A 19,073-nucleotide genomic window follows, 5' to 3' on the forward strand; every position below is an offset into this window, starting at 1 on the left:
AAAAGTTTCCTTCAATTTTAAAAATATTAATCAAAAATCCTTTTTTTCTAACATTCAACGAACTATTTTGTTCCAAAAATATCATAATTTTTAAATTATTAAAATCTGAAACCATGTATTTTATTTTTGAATTTGTCATTTTTAAAAACAATTGTTAGTTTATTTGTTTTTTTTTTGAAGAAATATAATTTGTTTCATTCGTTAAAAAAAAATAATTTGTTTCATTCGTAGAAAAAATAGTATATCTCGACAATCTATAAGTACATCAGAAAATATTGGATTCGCATTTTCAATATTATAATCATGATAAAGCAATACAGTAGACAATGTTTAGCTTTGTTTTAGTACGAACAAAACTCTTCTGTTTTTCAATGAATGGAAATATAATAATACACATATAAATAGATATGTCACATGGAAAAAAAACAAAAAAATATTAGAAACGAAGAAGAAACAACCGATTCCAAAATTTATTTAATAAAAAAAAGGAAAACAAAGTAAAAAAAAATAGCTTATCTTCTAGTTAAAACTTTAAAATCATGGATAAAAAAGGTTTCTTAATTATAATCTTAGTTTGTTTTAGGAAATTATTTTTTTCTCGTATAAATATAACATTTATTTGATGCATATTTATATATAGGTCTATACTTTTTTGAGGTTTTTATTGATATAATTTAACCGTAATGGTACTTTGTAAAAAAGAAAGTAACCATAGAAGACACCATATATATATATATTTTTGATATATATATTAGTTGCACATGTCTATATGATAAATGTGAAATAGTTTATGGAAATATTGCAAAAAGAAAAAAAAAATGTTACATTTTGGTAATTTAAAAAAAATTCTTTTGACCTTTAGTAAAGCTAAAGGCTTAAGCCCTTAAAAGCCCAAATGTGAAACAGCCCGAGACTTTTTAAACCTGGTTCCGAAGACGAACACTGTGCGATGATCTGTGAGTCTCTAAGTTAAGATCAAAAGGTATTATTCTGCAATTTTACACTCTGAACATCCTTCGATAACTCCTTGTTTTTCTAATTAATTCAGGAAATGACAATTCCTTTCTTTTGTTTTCCTAGTCGCCAAGCTGATTCTAAATCTCTTTCGACTTGCAACGAAAAATTTATATTCTTTTTGTGGTTTTAATTGACATCTGTATCTAGCTGACAGGGAAATTTTGAAAAAGATGGATGAACTATTCGTTGCAATTCTCTCCATGCTTCTTCTTGTTTCGCTAATTCCACTATACATTTGGAAACGTCGTCGGGATTCTCGATCATCTGATGAACATAGAGAAGAACGTCAGGTTTGTTAGCTCATTTTCCTGTTTAAAAGAGGTGTTTTCTTCGTTAACATCTTGCTTTTAGGAATATTTCGTCTGGAAGTACAATTCGTCCTTTTTTTTCCTTTTTATTAAAATTTGAGGACAAATTTCAGGTTCCGCAGAGGGAAAATGTGGTGCGAGCCACTGGTGCACGGCGGATGCGTCGAAGGCCAGCAGCTGGAGCTAGTTCATCAAGAGCTGCAGAAGCAACTGTAGAAGGTTTGACATCTTCTGCTCTGAAATTCCTTTTCCTCTTTCGTCAGTATTTTTGTTTAGACGGTTTTATTACATGTCTCAATGGAATCTTTATCGAAGATTTTGATCACGTCTACTAGCAGAAAGAGGTTTTCTTTGCTCCCTTTTTCTTCCATCTAGTTTGTGGAATTCCTGCCATGACTATGCACTTGAGTGCAAATAATAGCAGCAGATTTTGCATTTGCTAGACAAGTTTATAGAACATGCCAATCTATTCCTTTCATGGTATACTGTTTGCATATTCATATTTTAAATTTACAAAACTAGGGGAAAAAGCAAAAAATGAGAATTATCTGACAGTTCCATAAAAGGAATTTTAGTAGACACAATTATATTGTGCTTATTGATGGAGAAAAACAATCATGAGAATACCCAAAAAGAAGTGGTGGTCAAATAAGTTATTCTCCAGATTTTGATTAGAGTAGTCATGAGAATAGGCCATTGAATTATACCTCACATAAAAAATCAATACTGAATCAAGGACAAGGTTGAACTTTTCAGGAGTTGCTACAATTTTTTTACTCTTCCCGTATTGCATTTTTCGATTCATTGGGGTGCGTTTATGACTGAAAATGAAATCTGTTCCAAAAGGGTCACAGAGAAAACTAGAAAAATGCCACGATTCTGGGAGACTTTGTGCTTTTTTATCCGATAGTCACTGAATATTTCATACTTCCTTAGCCATCCCAATCGATGCATTCTGTGGAGTGACATTTCATTTTGCTGGTTTCCTGTTCATACTCTAATTATCTCTAGTAAAAATGTCTAACAGAGAGCTTACTGTCTCTACTTTATCGTAACATGTGGTGCTTTATCTCGATAATCAAACTCCAAACAGGATAGTAATAGCCAATGAACACAAAACCACAGACAGAGAAAGAGTAGAAATAGTCTTTGATGATTGAGTACTAGATGAAATATAAAACAAGAATAAGAATGAACAAACGAGATAAATGAATCCAGATGAACTCAATCCCCCTCTCTACCAAATGGCAGAGCCTCTGCTCATGGCAGCGAAACAGAAAGTTAACAAAATATTCAATAATCCCTCCTTCTCACACTACCCCTCTATATATTACTAACATAAGCTCTCTCTCCTAACTAACCCCCACACCCTCCAAACCATGTGTTCCTTGTTTCCTATATTATCCTTAATGTGTATTAGCATATTCTCTATCAGTAATACTTGTGATGGTCATGAACTATTACTTGTATTGTGCTTTGGATCTTAAACTAGTGTTGGGAAAACTGAAGAGTTTCCTATTACGATTGGAGTGCATCAAGGTTCCGCACTAAGCCCATTTCTTTTTGCCATCGTTATGGATGAACTAACAAGTTCACTTCAAGATGGTATACCATGGTGCATGCTGTTTGCAGATGATATTGTGTTGGTTGATGAGACGAAAGAAGGAGTGGAGATGAAGTTGGAACTATGGAGGCAAACTCTAGAATCTAGAGGTTTTAAGTTGAGTCGAAGTAAGACAGAATATTTGGAGTGTAAGTTTAGCGGCCGTAGGAGTAGGGAGGCAGGGACAATCACCCTAGATGGGAGAGTTGTTCAGGCCTCGGATTGCTTCCGGTATTTAGGATCTATTATCCAAACGGATGGAGAAGTAGATGGAGATGTTGCCCATAGGATTAAAGCTGGTTGGTCGAAGTGGAAGAGTGCTACGGGTTTCCTTTGTGATCCCGGCATGCCTAATAGATTGAAGGGAAAATTCTACCGGACGGCAATTAGACCAGCATTGTTATATGGTACGGAGTGTTGGGCAGTGAAACACTGCCACATCCATAAGATGTCGGTGGCGGAGATGCGTATGTTGAGATGGATGTGTGGTCACACGAGAAAGGACCGGGTGCGTAATGAAATAATTAGGACAAAAGTAGGGGTTACATCTATTGAGAATAAAATGAGAGAAAACCGACTAAGGTGGTTTGGCCATGTGAGACGTAGAGCGCTTGATGCGCCGGTTAGGAGAACCGAAGAGTGGCAAAGGGATGTAGTGGTGAGGGGTAGGGGAAGACCTAAGCAAACTTGGAGGAGGGTGATCGAGAGTGATATGAGTTTATTGGGAATTGAGGAAAATATGGTAGTGGATAGGACGGAGTGGAGGGAGCGAATCTGTGTCGCTGACACGACTTGATTTTCACGGTTTTATATGATGGTTCATGTTAGCCGACCCCGAATCATTTCGGGACTAAGGCTTTGTTGTTGTTGTTGTTGTTGTTACATTAAGATGTAAGGAAATTTCCTTGTGTACAAATGTTCATGAACAGAGGGCTTACTGTCTCTACTTTGTTGTAACATGTGGTGTTCTATGAGTAATACATATGATGGTCATGAACTATTACTTGTATTGTGCTTTGGATCTTAAACTTTTCTGGTTCGACTTTCTGTTACTTGTGTACAAATGGTTAGATGTAAGGAAATTTCCATGTATCAAAGGAATAGTTTCAAAGCAAGTCTGTAGCATAAAATTTACCTTCTGTTTCTGTTCCACTAAATTTTGAAGATCTTTTTGTTAAGTTTTAAATGCAATTTTGGACACAGACACTGCTGATGACAGTGATGATGAAGCTGCTGCTGATGAATATCTTGGTAATAGGGCATCGAAAAAAAGAGAGAAGAAACGTCAAGATCGGGAAGCACAAAGACAGGTGAAGCATTTAAATCATCGTATAAAAGTTTGTTATTTGGTCTATTTATAGTTTTTTATTCAAATTTTGGGCTCTATATGATTCATATGACAGAGAAATTGTTGCAGAGTGTCCATCAATCCTGAAATTTGTTAAACATAAGTTCCCATGAATATGTTATGTTAACATGCATCAGTAGCTACAGATTCTACGTATGAGGAGGAAAAAAATATTAACAGTTTGAGCAGCTGAAAATGTGTTCTTTTATATATATCCTATCCATACATACATTTCATGGTTCATTTTTCATTTTTCCTCTTTTACTTTGTTCCTTCTTTTTCTTGTTGGGATTTCAGTATTTTTCTCTGCTGATTTGGACATGATCGTTGCATAGGCTGAGGACACTGCACGTGAATCAAGACACACCAAACAAGACCGCTATGCTGAAATGCGGAGGAAGAAGGATGAAGAGCATGAGGCACGGGAGCGTAAGCTGGTGGGTTTGTCCTCCTTCGTTCTTTTCATGGTTTGGAAGATTATATTGTATACTTTGTGTTTTTGACTGAAGAAATTCTTATTATTACATAGGAAGAAGAAGCCAATGCTCGAAAGGCCAGAGAAGAGGAAGCTGCTGCACTAGAGTTTGAAAATTGGAAGGGAGAGTTTTCAGTCGATGCTGAAGGAACAACAGAAACTGATGTGCAAGATGGAAAGCAGGATCTGCTATCTGAGTTTGTTGAATACATAAAGGTACTGTCAATCCTGCACTTGTAGGTCTGACATTGGGGTTTTTAGTATTTCACTTGCTTCAGTACCTTGTCAAAATTCAATATGGCAGTTATCATTGATATATTGTTTCTCCATTCACCATCAAATATTAAGTGCACAAACATGCCCTTATATATTTGTTGAAAAAAAAGGTGCTGTTTTTATACAATTGTCATAGCATCGACAATGATGAGGTTTCTGGATTCAGGATTTTATTGAGTTGATCCTTTTCATTGCTTTATATTTAATATCATTTTTCAGAATCACAAATGTGTTCCTCTAGAAGAACTTGCAGCAGAGTTCAAGTTGAGGACTCAGGTACTCTCTCAACTCTCCTCTACAAGGATATAATAATGGAACTGGAATACTTATCTTGAATTTCATTAGTTTTAGCAATTTCCTGGAAATGGCAAAACTGAATTATGTGTTTGGAATTAATTGTGACTTGTCAAATATTTAAGAATTCTTAAGTATAATTTTCCTCTCCTTTTTATTTGTTTTAATGCAAATTTGTGGCTTCCTAATTTTTCTGTCATTTTTGGCTAATGCAGGAATGTATAAATCGGATAGCTTCCTTGGAAAGTATGGGTATGTGTTCAGCCATAGCTTTTGAAGCATATACTTTTCAGATCTTATTGCGAATTTATACAGTTGAAGAAAAAATAAAATCTCATTCTAGTATCTCAAAATGTCAAAAAAGTATGGTTAGAATATTTTCTCTAGGCTTGCAAGATTATGATGTTCGATATTGGTTCTATTATCTATAACTAGCATATAATTTTACTTTTGTCTTGGGAAACAACGGTGTGACATGTCTTTCCATGTTTGCTATTATCATTAGAGTTACTGATTTAATATATTCTCTTCTTGTGTGCTTTAGTTCAAGTGTAACTACATCATTTTAGGCATGAGATGAGTTATGCATATTTTGACATGAAAATAAAATGTGTTCTACAGCATTATGACATTCTAGTTGAAAGTTGGATTTTTGAGTATTGTTGATGATAAAATTCAATGTTTGATCTACTTTTGATGTTAGGGAGACTGTCTGGTGTGATGGACGATAGAGGAAAATATATATACATATCTCTGGAAGAGATGAAAGCAGTTGCAGACTATATTAAGCGTGAAGGAAGGGTTAGCATTTCACATCTAGCAAGCAAGTCGAACCAATTTATAGATTTGGAGCCAAAAGTGCAGTTTGTTGAGGAAATCAGCAACGTGGAAGAGATAACTGCGGCATGACTTTTAAATCTGTGTTGGTATCGCTGTAAATCTGAGTGTAAAAGTAAATCTGAGGAGTTTTACAGTAGTGAGATTAGAAGAGATAAATACTGACGTAATCTTGCACAGGTATACATCAAAAAAGGACCGTAAAGCTCTCTTTATGTCGGGGCAGAGATTGCAGTGGGATTGACATGAACTTTTTTTTGCAGAATATGATTCTGAGCTGAATAGTATTATGTTCAATCTAATGAAACCTTGTCTTCTTAATCCAACATTAAAGTTGCTTTAAAACAATTTCTCCCTGTAATGTTTGTTAACCCTATTAAGGTTAGTACGAAATCGAATGTTAGCTGCTAGAAAGGGCTATTCGGTTTGTTCGCTATCTGTAATGTTTGTTTTAACCCTATTAAGGTTAGTATGAAATCGAATGTTAGCTGCTAGAAAGGGCTATTTCCGTTTGTTCGCTATCTAGAAAAACGATCTGATAGTATAGAAAATAAACTAATAAGGATCTGCAAACTAAACCTTTGATGAAGAGCTTTTTGATCATGACCTTCGAGAATAAATTCACTGAGAATGCCAGAAAAACAAACCTAGAATGCATGCTGAAACCAATGAAGGCCATTTCTAGAGACACCTTTTAAACTAAAATGTTTGACAAAACATTCACAATAAAAGATACATTTCAACTAAAATTAAGTGGAGTCGACCAAAGTATGTTTTCTCTTTCCTTTTTTCCTGATCTACTACTTTCCAGGCTTTCTACAAACTTGGCTACACCTGGAGTTGCTCCTCAAGTCCCTAATATCGGTAGATCTTCCCTCGTACTAAGATTGTTAGATCTGCCCACCTCGTGAAAGTCGTCATCCAGATTGGAAAATTATAGAACTGAGAAGGTGAAGATGATAAAGAGAGAAAAAAAAAAACCGAGCAGAGCACACAAATAAGTGTGCAATCCCTACCCAATTTTTTTTTTTTTAAAATAAACACTTCTTAATTATTAGAATCAGAAGAAAGAACAACATTAAGATAGAGTGGTGGACATGCCCACACACCACGAACAGACTGAGAATTGATCGCCTTAGCTAAGAGATAGTGACCGAATTCGCTGAACGTTTTACATAAGAGACTGAGCTATTGCCTAGCTCTTTTAAGATACTCACGAGACAAAATGACCTCAAAACCAAGCTGTTTATATATTTCTGAGATGCGTTCTGAGTTAACCATTGTCTCCAAAAGAAACACACTAACATGAGTCTGTGGACTTGCACCAGATCCTTTAGAACACTAATTGTCCGTGGGTTGCCTAGCCCATGACAGTTCCAGCTTATAAGACTCATAACCCCAGCCGGGCGTGGACTCCAGGACCCGTCCCATATCCGTTTTTTGATTTTTGATAGGATATCAGATTCTACTTCCGTACTGACATTCTCCATGTGTGACCGTTTTTGATAGGATATCAGATTCTACTTCCGTACTGACATTCTTCAATAGAGGGATTCTGACTCTTCTTATTGTTTGAATTGTCAATTCGGGAGAGGCCCCACTTGTTGGTATATTCTTGCTCCTAAACGCCATGGATTTAGACTTATTCCTTGTACGAACTTCATCAATATTTAAACGGTCTAAATTATTCTCACCAACTGCCTCCAATAGATTCTTCAGCCATTCTCTTCCAATTTGGGTCGTCGTTCTTCTTGGCTGGGCACGTGGATGGCTGCCACCCTACCCAAGTTGAAGGGGCACTAATGGAGAGAAGGTAGGGTAGAACCTTTCTCACTAGAATGCTAAAGTGGCGTTCGTTCTAATTGCTTTCATTAGTTTCCCTAGTCTACTTTAATTTCATCAAAAGTGAATCCTTCCCTAGTCTACTTCAATGTTTAACATGCCGGGATTATTGGGTTAAGATTATTAAGCTATAGGATACATATTTTAATTAAGGCTATTGGGAGTAGTTTAGTCATTTGATTAAAATTGTAGCTTATTTATTAGATATCTGAATATCAATTTAATATTAAATAGAATGACAAAAGTCACTTGTTTCATTTCAATGAACCTTAAATTTCATTCAAATGAACTCCACCAGTAATTTTCATAGGATGACACTACAGTTCAAAAGTATAGATCCATGCATCAAAAGGGAAAAAAAGTTTCCTATTTCATTTGTTTGATTGTAACATGTTACAGAAGTGGTACAAACAGGGTTTGTCTAGACCATTACAAAGTATTTTTTTTTTAATTAATTACAGTAAGAACAAAAATCAGAAAGATATTCACAACACACTTCCTTTCTACAGGACCAGTTTTCAGATTTGGAGTAATTGTACATTTCTATAATCTCCAACATTTTCTTGTGGAACTAAAACTCTGTTATTATGCCTTCCCAGATCAAGTTGATTCCAGCATTTCTCGATTGGAAACAAAAAATAATTATAATAGTATTAATAATAATGTGTTTTTTTTTATCAAATATATATTATCATGGCTTCTTTGCCTGCACCAACAATGAACAAACCATGTCTTAGTTCATATGAACAAACAAACTATGAATATGATAAACACAAAGAAATATAATAATTTTACCTTCTTTAAGTATTTCTTGTGAAGTTTCATTGCACCAGTACATGCTTTTTTAGCATCTAAGTTTCCTGTCATGTCGTTCAATATCTGCGCAACATAATAGACTAGTTAAAATCTGACCGGAAAATACTGTTTTACAAAGTTCGTCTTTGTTATTAGACGCATACTTCTATTGTCCTTCTAACTGGTATTATCATATCCTTTTTAAACTATTTTATATAGAAACTTGAACGTATTCGATCGATGCATAAGAAAATAAATAAAAATGACCTTAACAACATCATCTAGGCCCCGAGCCTCTTGCAACAGCTTTGTGCTCTTATCTTTGAGGACACTAGCAACAAGGAAAACTGAGATGGGGAGCGGGGCTTCTTTTCCTGCCCCGTTCTTCATATTTTCCCTCTCAAACTTGCCATAGTGGCGGATTGACTTGGCTCTTCCTTTAGAACCCTCAGCTTTGTCAACCATAAATTCAGATTCTTCATACACAGCGAACAAGTCCGGGTCGTATTCAAGGGCCCACATCATCTGTTAAATGGTAAGAAAACAGGACAAATCACAACTATGAGAAATGATTGATAGTGTGTAATTCATTTAATTCCGGAAATCTTGAATACAGTTTATCATAAGGGTTTGAAGTTGAATTATACCTCCCAAAGGTAGAGCGAGTCACAAAAAGAGAACTCTCGGCGAAATAAAACCATGAGCATCCTAAAAGCAAACAAATAGTCACCTCCACCAAGTGCATCTGCAGTCCAAGATTAAAATTTCTGCTTAATTTCTTTTCTTGAGAGCAGATAACAAATGCAAAAGAAAAATAGGTAATACATAAAATGGAATCACATCACAATATTAATGAAAATTATCTTCGAATGCAAAAGAATCATAGTTGAGAAACTGTTTTTAACGGACAAACAACAATACAAGTTGATTCCAGTTTTGCATAACATAACACACAAATTCCAACCAGTGTAATGTGCCGCCTTGAACCGAGGAGCTAACTATATTAATCAGTACATTACAACAGAAAGGTATCTTGGGAAATACCTAAATGCTGATGTAGTTTTGGATCAATGACTTGAGTTATTGAAGCTAAATTACTAAGTTGTGTCTCCACCCCAACAGAGCTCTCAGTGCATCTGAAATTTCCTCGCTTTCAAATTTCAAATAAGAAGAATCATAAGAAATTGAGAATCAAGTAAAAAAAAAAAAAACCAAAGCTCTAATAGAACCACTTCAATTGATTTTTATAATAGAAGGAAGAAAATAAGTACTGCTATTTCTAATCACTGCATGAGAACATCAGATGAAGTATGACTAGTGCAAAAGGTTCTAGGAGAAGTACCAATCTACGCATCAAACGTTCAAAGCACCAAAATGCATCAGCTTCATCGTCAAGAAGCATTATCATGGGGGAACAAAGATCGCTCATTCCTGCATGCCGCCAAGTTGAGATTTCAAGTTATTTATAATTGCACCGACAGGTCAAGAGTTATTATTACCTCAAGCAACTTAGATGAGAAAAAGCATACACAGATAATCAAAGAGATATAGTTCTTATCATTTTGAGATCAGAAACCGGATTGTGCAGATATTTTTGCATCTCATGCATCATGTATGAAAGTTCTATATAGATATAGTTCTACATCACGTTTTGTAGCAACTAAATTTTAATCTACAAAAGATATCTTTGAAGCTAGATTATTCCTATCTATATAAGAAAAAACACAAGTGTTACCAGATCTTTTCAGATCTCATCTTCTAATTTGAAGATTCATATGTGTGGATGTACTCCATTCTGTATCACTTGTGATACCAACTGAATCTTAGGGAGAAAGTGGTCTATTTTGAAACAAGTTGGTCATTGGATTCAAAATTTTGACCCTTACTTTTACTATTTTTCAGTGATTTGAGAGAAGAATTTACAATCGAAATGGATCTGAACATTGATAATGAAATACACATGTGTTTTTTCCTCTTCAGTTGATGTTTATAATAGACTAATCTGAAGAGAATAATGCAATCAAATTATATATTAGTACTTTCCAGAAGTCAATAATATAATCTTTTAAAAACTCATATCACCTTGTACCAAATGATTATTAGCTCAATCCAAAGCATTAAGGTTTATGTCATAGTACCAAATGATTATAAGCAAATGGCCAAGCCAAATGCAGATGAAACCACAAAACACTAACTTTACTGAATTGAACAAATTGCCAAAAATCAATCTATCCATTTTTTTGGCCTTTTGAAACAAAGGAAATGTATATAATCAGCTACCTTGACAATAACCAACATCTGTATCAATCCAAGCATAAACAGCCAGAATATCCCAAAGTTTTGACAAGTTTTCTTGCTTCTCATAGAAAACCAGTGTCCTATCAGTACGAATCACATCTAGACCTGAAAAACATGAACCCAAGCAGAAAAGGTCACTAGTGCAAAAATAGCAAAGCAACCATGAATTAAAATTGTGCTGTTTTAAAGGAATAGATGCTATACTATTTTCGAAGAAAACGGCTGAACACACATCTAACATCCATCAGCATCAGGTATACATGATTTAAACCATTATTGATTGCTTTAAAGAAAAGATTAGCACACATCTTTTAATCAAAAACTTTTTTAAAAAGAAAATTGCATGGAAAATAAAAGAAGAAAAAAATGGAAATGTCCATTCACATAAAAACTTCACCAACCTATTTGATGTAAGGTAAGAAGCCACTGGATTATTTTCTTGTCCAAAGGCCCACGACTTATAAGCTCTTTCACAAGTTCTAAAGCATTAGCAGCTGGCGTACTAGCAACTCCAGTAGCATCACCATCTTCACTATCTGGGTCCTTCTCTTGATTTGTCTCTAACATTACTAATGGCTCATGGATGGGCTGGCCCTCTTCAGTGATTACAGGTGCTGTAATAAACCGACCACTTCCAACAATTGGAAATATTTCACGACGCTCTTCCTTCCATCTAGCATATTCCACCCTGCAGTTTTGAGACAAGAACAACTCTTAATTGTCTCCTAAAATGAGAAGAAGGAAAGCAAGAAGTTTAAGCGTTTGTGGACAGAAAAACAAGGGAGGTAAGGGTTCAAAACGAATTTAGGATATGCATAACAAGTTCAAAATGTTTATCAGATTATATGTCAAGCACGGATGCAAAAGAAATTAATCAACAGTGTCTTGCAGATAAAATCTCTGACGAAAATATTCAAACTAATAACACATTTTATACTTGTCCATATGGTCATATATATGGCTGATACAGCCAAGTACACAGATAAACCATTATCATGATAGCTATAATAATCACAGCTAGTCTTTTTGTCAATTGGAATTATCTTGGTAATCTCACAATACACAAGATTGTACTCAATTTCCATAATACATAAGTGCAATAAAAACTTATTGCAGCCAATACAGTAATAAGAGAAAACTATTTTTCATGCTTCCAATAATTTTTCCACTGTGTATGGCTCATACACGTCTGGGAAAAAGAACTACCTTCTGCTTTGCCGTATCTCTTCTCTTTCATCAAATGTACTCCGGGGATCAAAACAAGCAAGAAGAAATTCCCAGACTTCTCCTCTAATTGAAGGATGGATCCCCTGAATGAAAAAGAAAAATAGTAAGACTTAATCTTGAGCTTTAAATTGATCAGATAACCCCATCAAAATATGCACATACCCCATGTTGGATTCGACTTAGAGTCTTGCTTATATCAAGTTGTCCTTCCGGAGAAAATGCACTCTGCCATTTCCTTTGACTTAGAGTTTTACCAGCCTACATAAGTACACCAAAAAATTCTTTAGTACCATTAGAAAACATATCCCACTCCTAAATAGCTTACATTGAAAATGATAGTTCACCAATTTGAAATCACATTCATCATGGTTGTGTCCACCACAATATCACAATACCAAAATCACATTTCTAACAAGAACAAAAAAATCCTCTAAAGCTTGATGATTGAAATTTCATTACAAATCATGATTGCATTTTTTCATTAAATTAGGGGAGAAGTCAGGTGCTGTGCTGGGTTTTAATAGGATCCATACGCAAAGTGTAACAGATAATGTAACGGATTCATCTCTGATCCAAAGATAGCACCTGCAAGAATCATATTTCCCACAAATCCATATCCAGGATATATATTTTCTTCTTTTAAACAATAATTAATATAGAAGCTGGATGAAATCTACAAGACATTGATGTAGATCAACACCATGGATAACATATAAATCAAGATTAACAAAATGGAAGCCATAAGAGCACAAATAACAGAGAAATGACCGAAACTAACAAAAGAAAGGAATTAAGAATGGAAAGCTGCAAACCTTGATCTTGAATTTGGTTTTTGGAACATCCGTGCACTCAGGGCGGACTTCATAGAAAGAATCAGCAGGTTCGCCAGCGCCCCACATTTAGAAAAAGAAATAAAAAAGGAAAAACTTGAAAAATGAAAACCGAAAAAGAAAAAAGGAAGAAAAAATGTTTGGATAAAATGGAAAAAGAAAAATTCTTGAGAAGGACCCTAATAAGCAGCCGCCAGAGCAGGCCCTCTAAATGCGAGAAATATGTAAGAAAATGGAAGGTTCAAAGAGGAACGAAACCAAAGAGACAGGTTCAAAGCAACGAGAACCGGTAATAACTTTTTCTTTTTTATTTTTTTAATAACAAAGAGAAATATTTATTTTTTGTGGGGTTGTTACTTATTTCATGGCCATTTATTTATGCCTTACTCTCCAACCAGTCCTCCCCTTCCAAGGCCGGTCAATCATTTTCTAATATTTTTCTCCATCTAGTTTTTTTTTTTTTTTTTTTTTTAATATATAAGTTTTAGAAATGCATAAAACTTATTCCTTGATGAAATTTTGTAAAACAAGTTAGGATATATAATTTATTTTTTTAAAACCAGGATAAATAATTTATTAGTTGATTTGAGTTTGTACATCTTTTTTATTTTTTTTGGTAGGATATGAAAGTAAAAACAAACAAACAAAGCCGTTTAACCCGGGATCAGCCTGGGAAAGCTGACCCCCACCAAGTCATCCAAGATCAGGGAAGTACATCTTTTTTATTTTTTATTTTTTTCTTTTGGTAGAAAAGGAAAAGAAAAACGAACAACAACAAACTACCCAGGAATTAGCCTAGGGAAGCTAACCCCAATCCTATCTTCTAAGAGAAGAGGAGAGATTAAACTAGGGGAAACAGGAAGGATAGTAACGCCTAACGTTCCTTCATGGCCCGCCGCCGCCAAGCGATCAGCAACACGATTCTGCTCTCTAAAAACGTGTCTGAACTCTACGAACTCAAAGGAGGAGCAAAGCCTTTTAATAGCTTTGATGAGGTTGCGACTGTTAAGACCCATAGAATGATTCTCAGAAATCATTTTGATTGCTTCCAAATTATCAGACTCCACAGAGAGCCTCTTAACACCCAGCCTTTTAACAAGATTGATTCCAGTAAGAATAGCCCAGAGCTCCGCAGAAAAGGAAGAACCTAACCCTAAATTCTGGAAGAACCCAGAAAGCCAGGCGCCCCCTGCATCTCTAAGCACACATCCAGCCGCAATCTTACCGTTATCGAGGCAGGAACCATCAGTATTCAGCTTCATAACCCCCTCTTTTGGCCTGCTCCATCCCACGAGATGGACATCACAACACTGAGAGGCTCTGGCAAGGGACTCTCCTTTGAAACTATCGATAATAGAGAAAAGTTTTTTCGAGAAGAAATCAGCTAAGTTTGTCATAAAAACAGTTTTATCTCCAAAAATCTCCTCGTTTCTCCATTTCCAAACTTGGTGACAGATAATAGCAAAGAAAATGTCACCATGCTCCATGTATGGAAGCAACTTTCCTCTAACACCATCAGAGAACCAGTCGACCTCAGAATGTGCCATGAAGGAAGAGAAAATATGGTGTGGGAGAATTTTCCTCCAAACCTCTTTACTATTAGAGCAATCTCTAAGAGCATGGCACAAAGTCTCAACATGGCCTCTGCATCTACTGCAAGCTCCAGAATCAGCCAAGTGCCTTCTGTGCCTATCCGAATTAGTAAGAAGCATGTCCTTAACGCCCAGCCACAGGAAACTCCTAATACGGAAAGGAACTTTAAGGGTCCAAATCGACTTCCACACATCCGAGGGAGGATCAGATCTAAAGAGAGAGAAAGCTTCAAAGGCCGATTTGCAAGAATAAACTCCATTGTTAGTCAGCGCCCAGCAGTGCCTATCCAAGTCTTCCTCTTGATTACTCACCTTCACTCCCCGCATTCTAAGGAGAGTCTCAAGGCTAAAGAAAGTATCAAACTTTGACCAGATCCAGTCCCCTTCCGAGTCAACCACATCGGTAATCCTCCAGTTGCGTATATCACTAGGCGGGGGGGGGGGGGGGGGGGAGAACACACCTCAATTAACGGTTTATCCCCAATCCAGTTATCAAACCAGAAACTAATGGACTTACCATTCCCCACCTCCAGGCCAACTCCCGAGCAGAACTCATCAAACACAGCACTAAGTCCTTTCCAGAGGAAGGAACAATTAGCAACTCTCTCTTTCGGGCCCCCGAAGATTTTGTCTTTCCGATACTTACCACAAAGGAGGCAAATCCAAAGAGAGGAGGGGTTTTGCCATATACGCCAAAGGAGTTTCATTAATAAAACTTTATTATTGTCCTTTGCTTTCCTAATACCCAGACCCCCAGAATCTTTAGGCTGGCAAACCTCACTCCAAGGCACAAGATGGATCTTCCTGCCCTCCGCAGCTTCCCCCACAGGAACCTACGGTTAATCTTGTTAAGATCATTAAGCACAGGAGCCGGAAGCTTACAAGCCTGCATGATGTGATTGGGAGTAGCACAATTAATAGATTGAATTAACGTGAGGCGGCCAACGAGAGACAGAGTCTTGGCTTTCCAAGTGGCACACTTTGAATTAGCTTTATCCAAAGTCTCTTTGAAGGAGCCTTTAGACACACACTCACTGTGGAGGGGAACGCCCAGATACTTCCCAAGAGAATCAGTAAGAGGAATACCTGAGAGATCACTTAATCTCTTACAGACTCTCTGATTCATATTCTTAGAGCACATCATCCTAGATTTCTAGATATTAAGCTTCTGCCTAGAGGCCGAACAAAAACAATCCAGAATATCCATAATGACTCTCAACTGCTCCTTATTACCCTCAAGAAAGATAAGGACATCATCTGCAAAGAATAAGTGAGTCACCTGGGGACAGAAGCTGTTGATCGCCACAAAGTTCCCTGCATACCCCTGGTTCCCTCCAGTAATCCGCACACTACTCTCAACCCTCTCTATAACAACCCTCTCCCTTTTAGGGCAACCCTCCTGAGAATTACCATACATGCCACAATTATAACAGATGTTATGTAAACCTTCATACTCAATAAATAACACTTTATCCTGAACACAGAACTTTGAAAGTAAAGGTTTAGCCAGATCAACATCTATACATACCCTAGCAAACTTACCCCTAATGGCCCCAATTGTAGTCTTGTCCATATGGTGGACCTTACCAACCAAACCTCCTATTTTACTCAGAAAGTTTTCACTGTAGTACTCAATGGGAAGGCCCGGGAATCTTACCCAAGTCAAGATCCTGTTAACCGAACAGTCGTGAGGATTAAAATTAGGAACCCAAGGCCTTAAGGCCACAACATGATTGGAAATGATATATGGGCCTCCTGATAGGGGTATTTTACCCCTATCTTTTAGCGTGATCTACGGGATGATTTCGGGTAAAATAAATAAGTTTGATTGCAAAAATAAAGTGTTTTTGATAAATAAAGAAATAAAAATAAATCTCGTACTTTTAGTTTATTTCCCTCGTTTTTGATTAGTTTAGGAAATAAAAACGTCAAGCTAACTCGGCTCTCAAGTTTTGTATTTCAGGTACGGGAAAGGAGCAAAAATCCACTCCATACGCGGGGCGTATAAGCCTCTACGCGGGGCGTGAAACATGGTGTCGGTAATGATTGCCTTATCCGCAGACGCCATGTGGAACTGACTCAGCATACGCGGGGCGTATGCCATTTTACGCGGGGCGTATGACACATGTCGGCAATAATTGGTAATCCTGAAAGTCGGACTACATTGTCTCCCGGAGTCAACTCTCCATACGCGGGGCGTATCACTATATACGCGAGGCATAAAAGGCAGTTCTTCAACGTAAAAAGATCAGAGACTCATTTACGCGGGGCGTACTTCAGCTACGCACGGCGTAAATGCTCCAATTCTAGCAATAAAACTTCAGAGACTCAAACACGCGGGGCGTACTTCAGCTACGCAGGGCGTGTATGAGACAATTAGACACGGAATTGGTCCACATGCAGGAGATTTCTGACGGAATGGGCATTTACGCGGAGCGTAAACCACTTTACGCGGGGCGTATCATGGGATTTCTGCACCAAATAATGATGCTCCATGCTTGTGCTTTGTGAAATTACAAACTTGCCCTTGCTTGATGTCTATAAATAGATAGTTCTTGAACTTCATTTAACACCAATTGCATACTAGAGAGCTATACTATACTCTTTTCTTTCCTTGTAATTTAGATTCAGATTTTGTAGTTAAACTCTCCCCCTCGAGAGCTTATTCGGTTGTTCCGGCGTTCCATCGAAGTTCCGCTCCATCATTCGTCACCAAGCTCGAGAGTTCCACCTCCACGACCTAGGAGACGGCTTTGAGTCCGGTTAACTAGTTCCAAGGACAGATTCTCCCTTTTTACTTGCTAATTAGCTTGTACTCTTGCTATGTACTAGGCTTGGTTGTATTTCATCTAAACACTTCCCATATTTATAATCTATGATTTATAATCTCTATTTCCCTTTACGTGTTAATGTTTATTGCTTGTTTTGATATTGATAATTGATTATTGTGTAGGAGCACGCGATTACCGCCGCCATCCGGGCTATCTTTAGGGAATTATATAGGTGTTGCCCTACCGGAAGTGACAAACCGGAAACCGTAGGAATTGACAAGCCACGAAACTTACGGGCCCTAATTTCTAGTTCCCCGCATTAGACACGCCTTGACTAGGAATCACGTAGTCTAAGTACTTCACGGGTCGGTCTTACTACACTTGGTCGTCTTTGCAAGAATAAACCATTATCCGTATACATTTAGAGTCGTTATTTATCGTGGTTATAACTTATCATACACGCCCCGCTTCATAGAGTTTTAGCTACACGAATCTGTGTCGCCAATAGTTAGGAATAGTGTGTGGTTGTGTCTTAATTTACCCCAAAGTAATCACCGCTTAAATAACATACGAAACCGAGTCGTCTAATACTTGTAGTTATAAATCCCGTGGATTCGATACCCGGTCTTAACCGGATTATTACTTGATACGACGGGGTACACTTGCCCCTAAGTAGTGACGTCTAGTAAAGATAGAGCATTTGTAAAGATCACATCCATAGTCCCATAGCACACTCATATCACACTACATCCGTAAACACACCTAGACGAAACACGCATCAAGTTTTTGGCGCCGTTGCCGGGGATTTATAATTTCTTGCAATATTAGACAAAAACGTTTTATTGTTAGTTTAAGCATTCCTTTTGTACAAATTGTTTAAATCGACTTCTTTTTCTCTTTTTGTGAATAATTTATTTTGTTGTTATTAATGATTTTTTTCATGGTATGATGCCTTATAGTCGTCATCTGTGGGATGACCACAAGGATGACGGATGTTCGCACCAACAATCACCCTCGCAACTCGATGTGGTAATCTCTATGCTTAAAGATATTCATGTGAGATTATCTAACACTGAGGTATTTTGTAGGGATTTGGGAAATCAAATCGCTAGATTGACGTCTCGTATCGATTCAACCGCGGACGAATCAATTAGAGACGCCAATCCGGGTGATCAAAATGCGGAGCTTGAGTTAATTGAGCTCTCTCAAGAGGAGTCCCCAAATTATGTAGGTTGTCTCAACGGCGGGGAACCGGAAATCCTAATCGATGAGCCGGTTGTGTGCGGGCCCATGGAAATGTATCCAAAACTAGAAGAGTTTGAGGTTCCTTCTACCTCGGAATATTTCACTCTTTTTGAACTACCTAAGGAGTCAAAAAGGGAGCAAACGAAACTCTTCAATAATTTTTGTAAATATAGTTTTTGGTTTTTGTTAAATTTCTTTGAAACTAACAACCCGTTTTGTAGGTACGGATTGTTTATTCAAGAATTTGCATTTCTAACGCGAATGGAAGCATACACCTAAGAGAAAATTCTAAGTCGAGCTCACCGACTATAAAGT

At 36.9% G+C, this 19,073-nt stretch overlaps 2 protein-coding genes across 2 annotated transcripts; one reads left to right on the forward strand and one right to left on the reverse strand.

Annotated features, from left to right (window-relative positions):
• Positions 1-879: 879 nt before the first annotated feature.
• Positions 880-6,671, forward strand: LOC136219011 (DDRGK domain-containing protein 1). Its single transcript, XM_066006202.1, has 9 exons — positions 880-982; positions 1,165-1,307; positions 1,439-1,544; positions 4,132-4,238; positions 4,612-4,713; positions 4,806-4,967; positions 5,247-5,303; positions 5,537-5,573; positions 6,025-6,671. The coding sequence occupies exons 2-9, from the start codon at positions 1,188-1,190 to the stop codon at positions 6,228-6,230; spliced, it is 897 nt and encodes a 298-aa protein (XP_065862274.1). The 5' UTR covers positions 880-982; positions 1,165-1,187; the 3' UTR covers positions 6,231-6,671.
• Positions 6,672-8,348: 1,677 nt separating this feature from the next.
• Positions 8,349-13,431, reverse strand: LOC136219012 (uncharacterized). The gene is made up of 11 exons (XM_066006203.1): positions 13,133-13,431; positions 12,483-12,578; positions 12,300-12,403; positions 11,495-11,781; positions 11,076-11,198; positions 10,138-10,226; positions 9,840-9,945; positions 9,443-9,540; positions 9,063-9,320; positions 8,796-8,879; positions 8,349-8,706 (listed from the first exon to the last, which is right to left on the reverse strand). Exons 1-11 carry the CDS (start codon positions 13,217-13,219, stop codon positions 8,692-8,694), a joined length of 1,347 nt encoding a protein of 448 aa, XP_065862275.1. The 5' UTR covers positions 13,220-13,431; the 3' UTR covers positions 8,349-8,691.
• Between the last annotated feature and the right edge of the window lie 5,642 nt (positions 13,432-19,073).

The sequence above is a fragment of the Euphorbia lathyris genome, chromosome 2 (assembly GCF_963576675.1).
Source record: "Euphorbia lathyris chromosome 2, ddEupLath1.1, whole genome shotgun sequence".
NCBI lineage: Eukaryota > Viridiplantae > Streptophyta > Magnoliopsida > Malpighiales > Euphorbiaceae > Euphorbia > Euphorbia lathyris.

Excerpts from the sequence above, each read along its gene's own strand:
- LOC136219012 (XM_066006203.1), bottom strand. The coding sequence starts at position 13,219 with ATGTGGGGCGCTGGCGAACCTGCTGATTCTTTCTATGAAGTCCGCCCT. Across the intron at positions 9,946-10,137 it reads AACGTTTGATGCGTAGATTG|CGAGGAAATTTCAGATGCAC; the intron begins GTACTTCTCCTA and ends GAAATTTGAAAG. Across the intron at positions 9,321-9,442 it reads ACTCGCTCTACCTTTGGGAG|ATGATGTGGGCCCTTGAATA; the intron begins GTATAATTCAAC and ends ACCATTTAACAG.
- LOC136219011 (XM_066006202.1), top strand. The coding sequence starts at position 1,188 with ATGGATGAACTATTCGTTGCAATTCTCTCCATGCTTCTTCTTGTTTCG. Across the intron at positions 5,304-5,536 it reads AGTTCAAGTTGAGGACTCAG|GAATGTATAAATCGGATAGC; the intron begins GTACTCTCTCAA and ends TGGCTAATGCAG. Across the intron at positions 5,574-6,024 it reads AGCTTCCTTGGAAAGTATGG|GGAGACTGTCTGGTGTGATG; the intron begins GTATGTGTTCAG and ends TTTTGATGTTAG.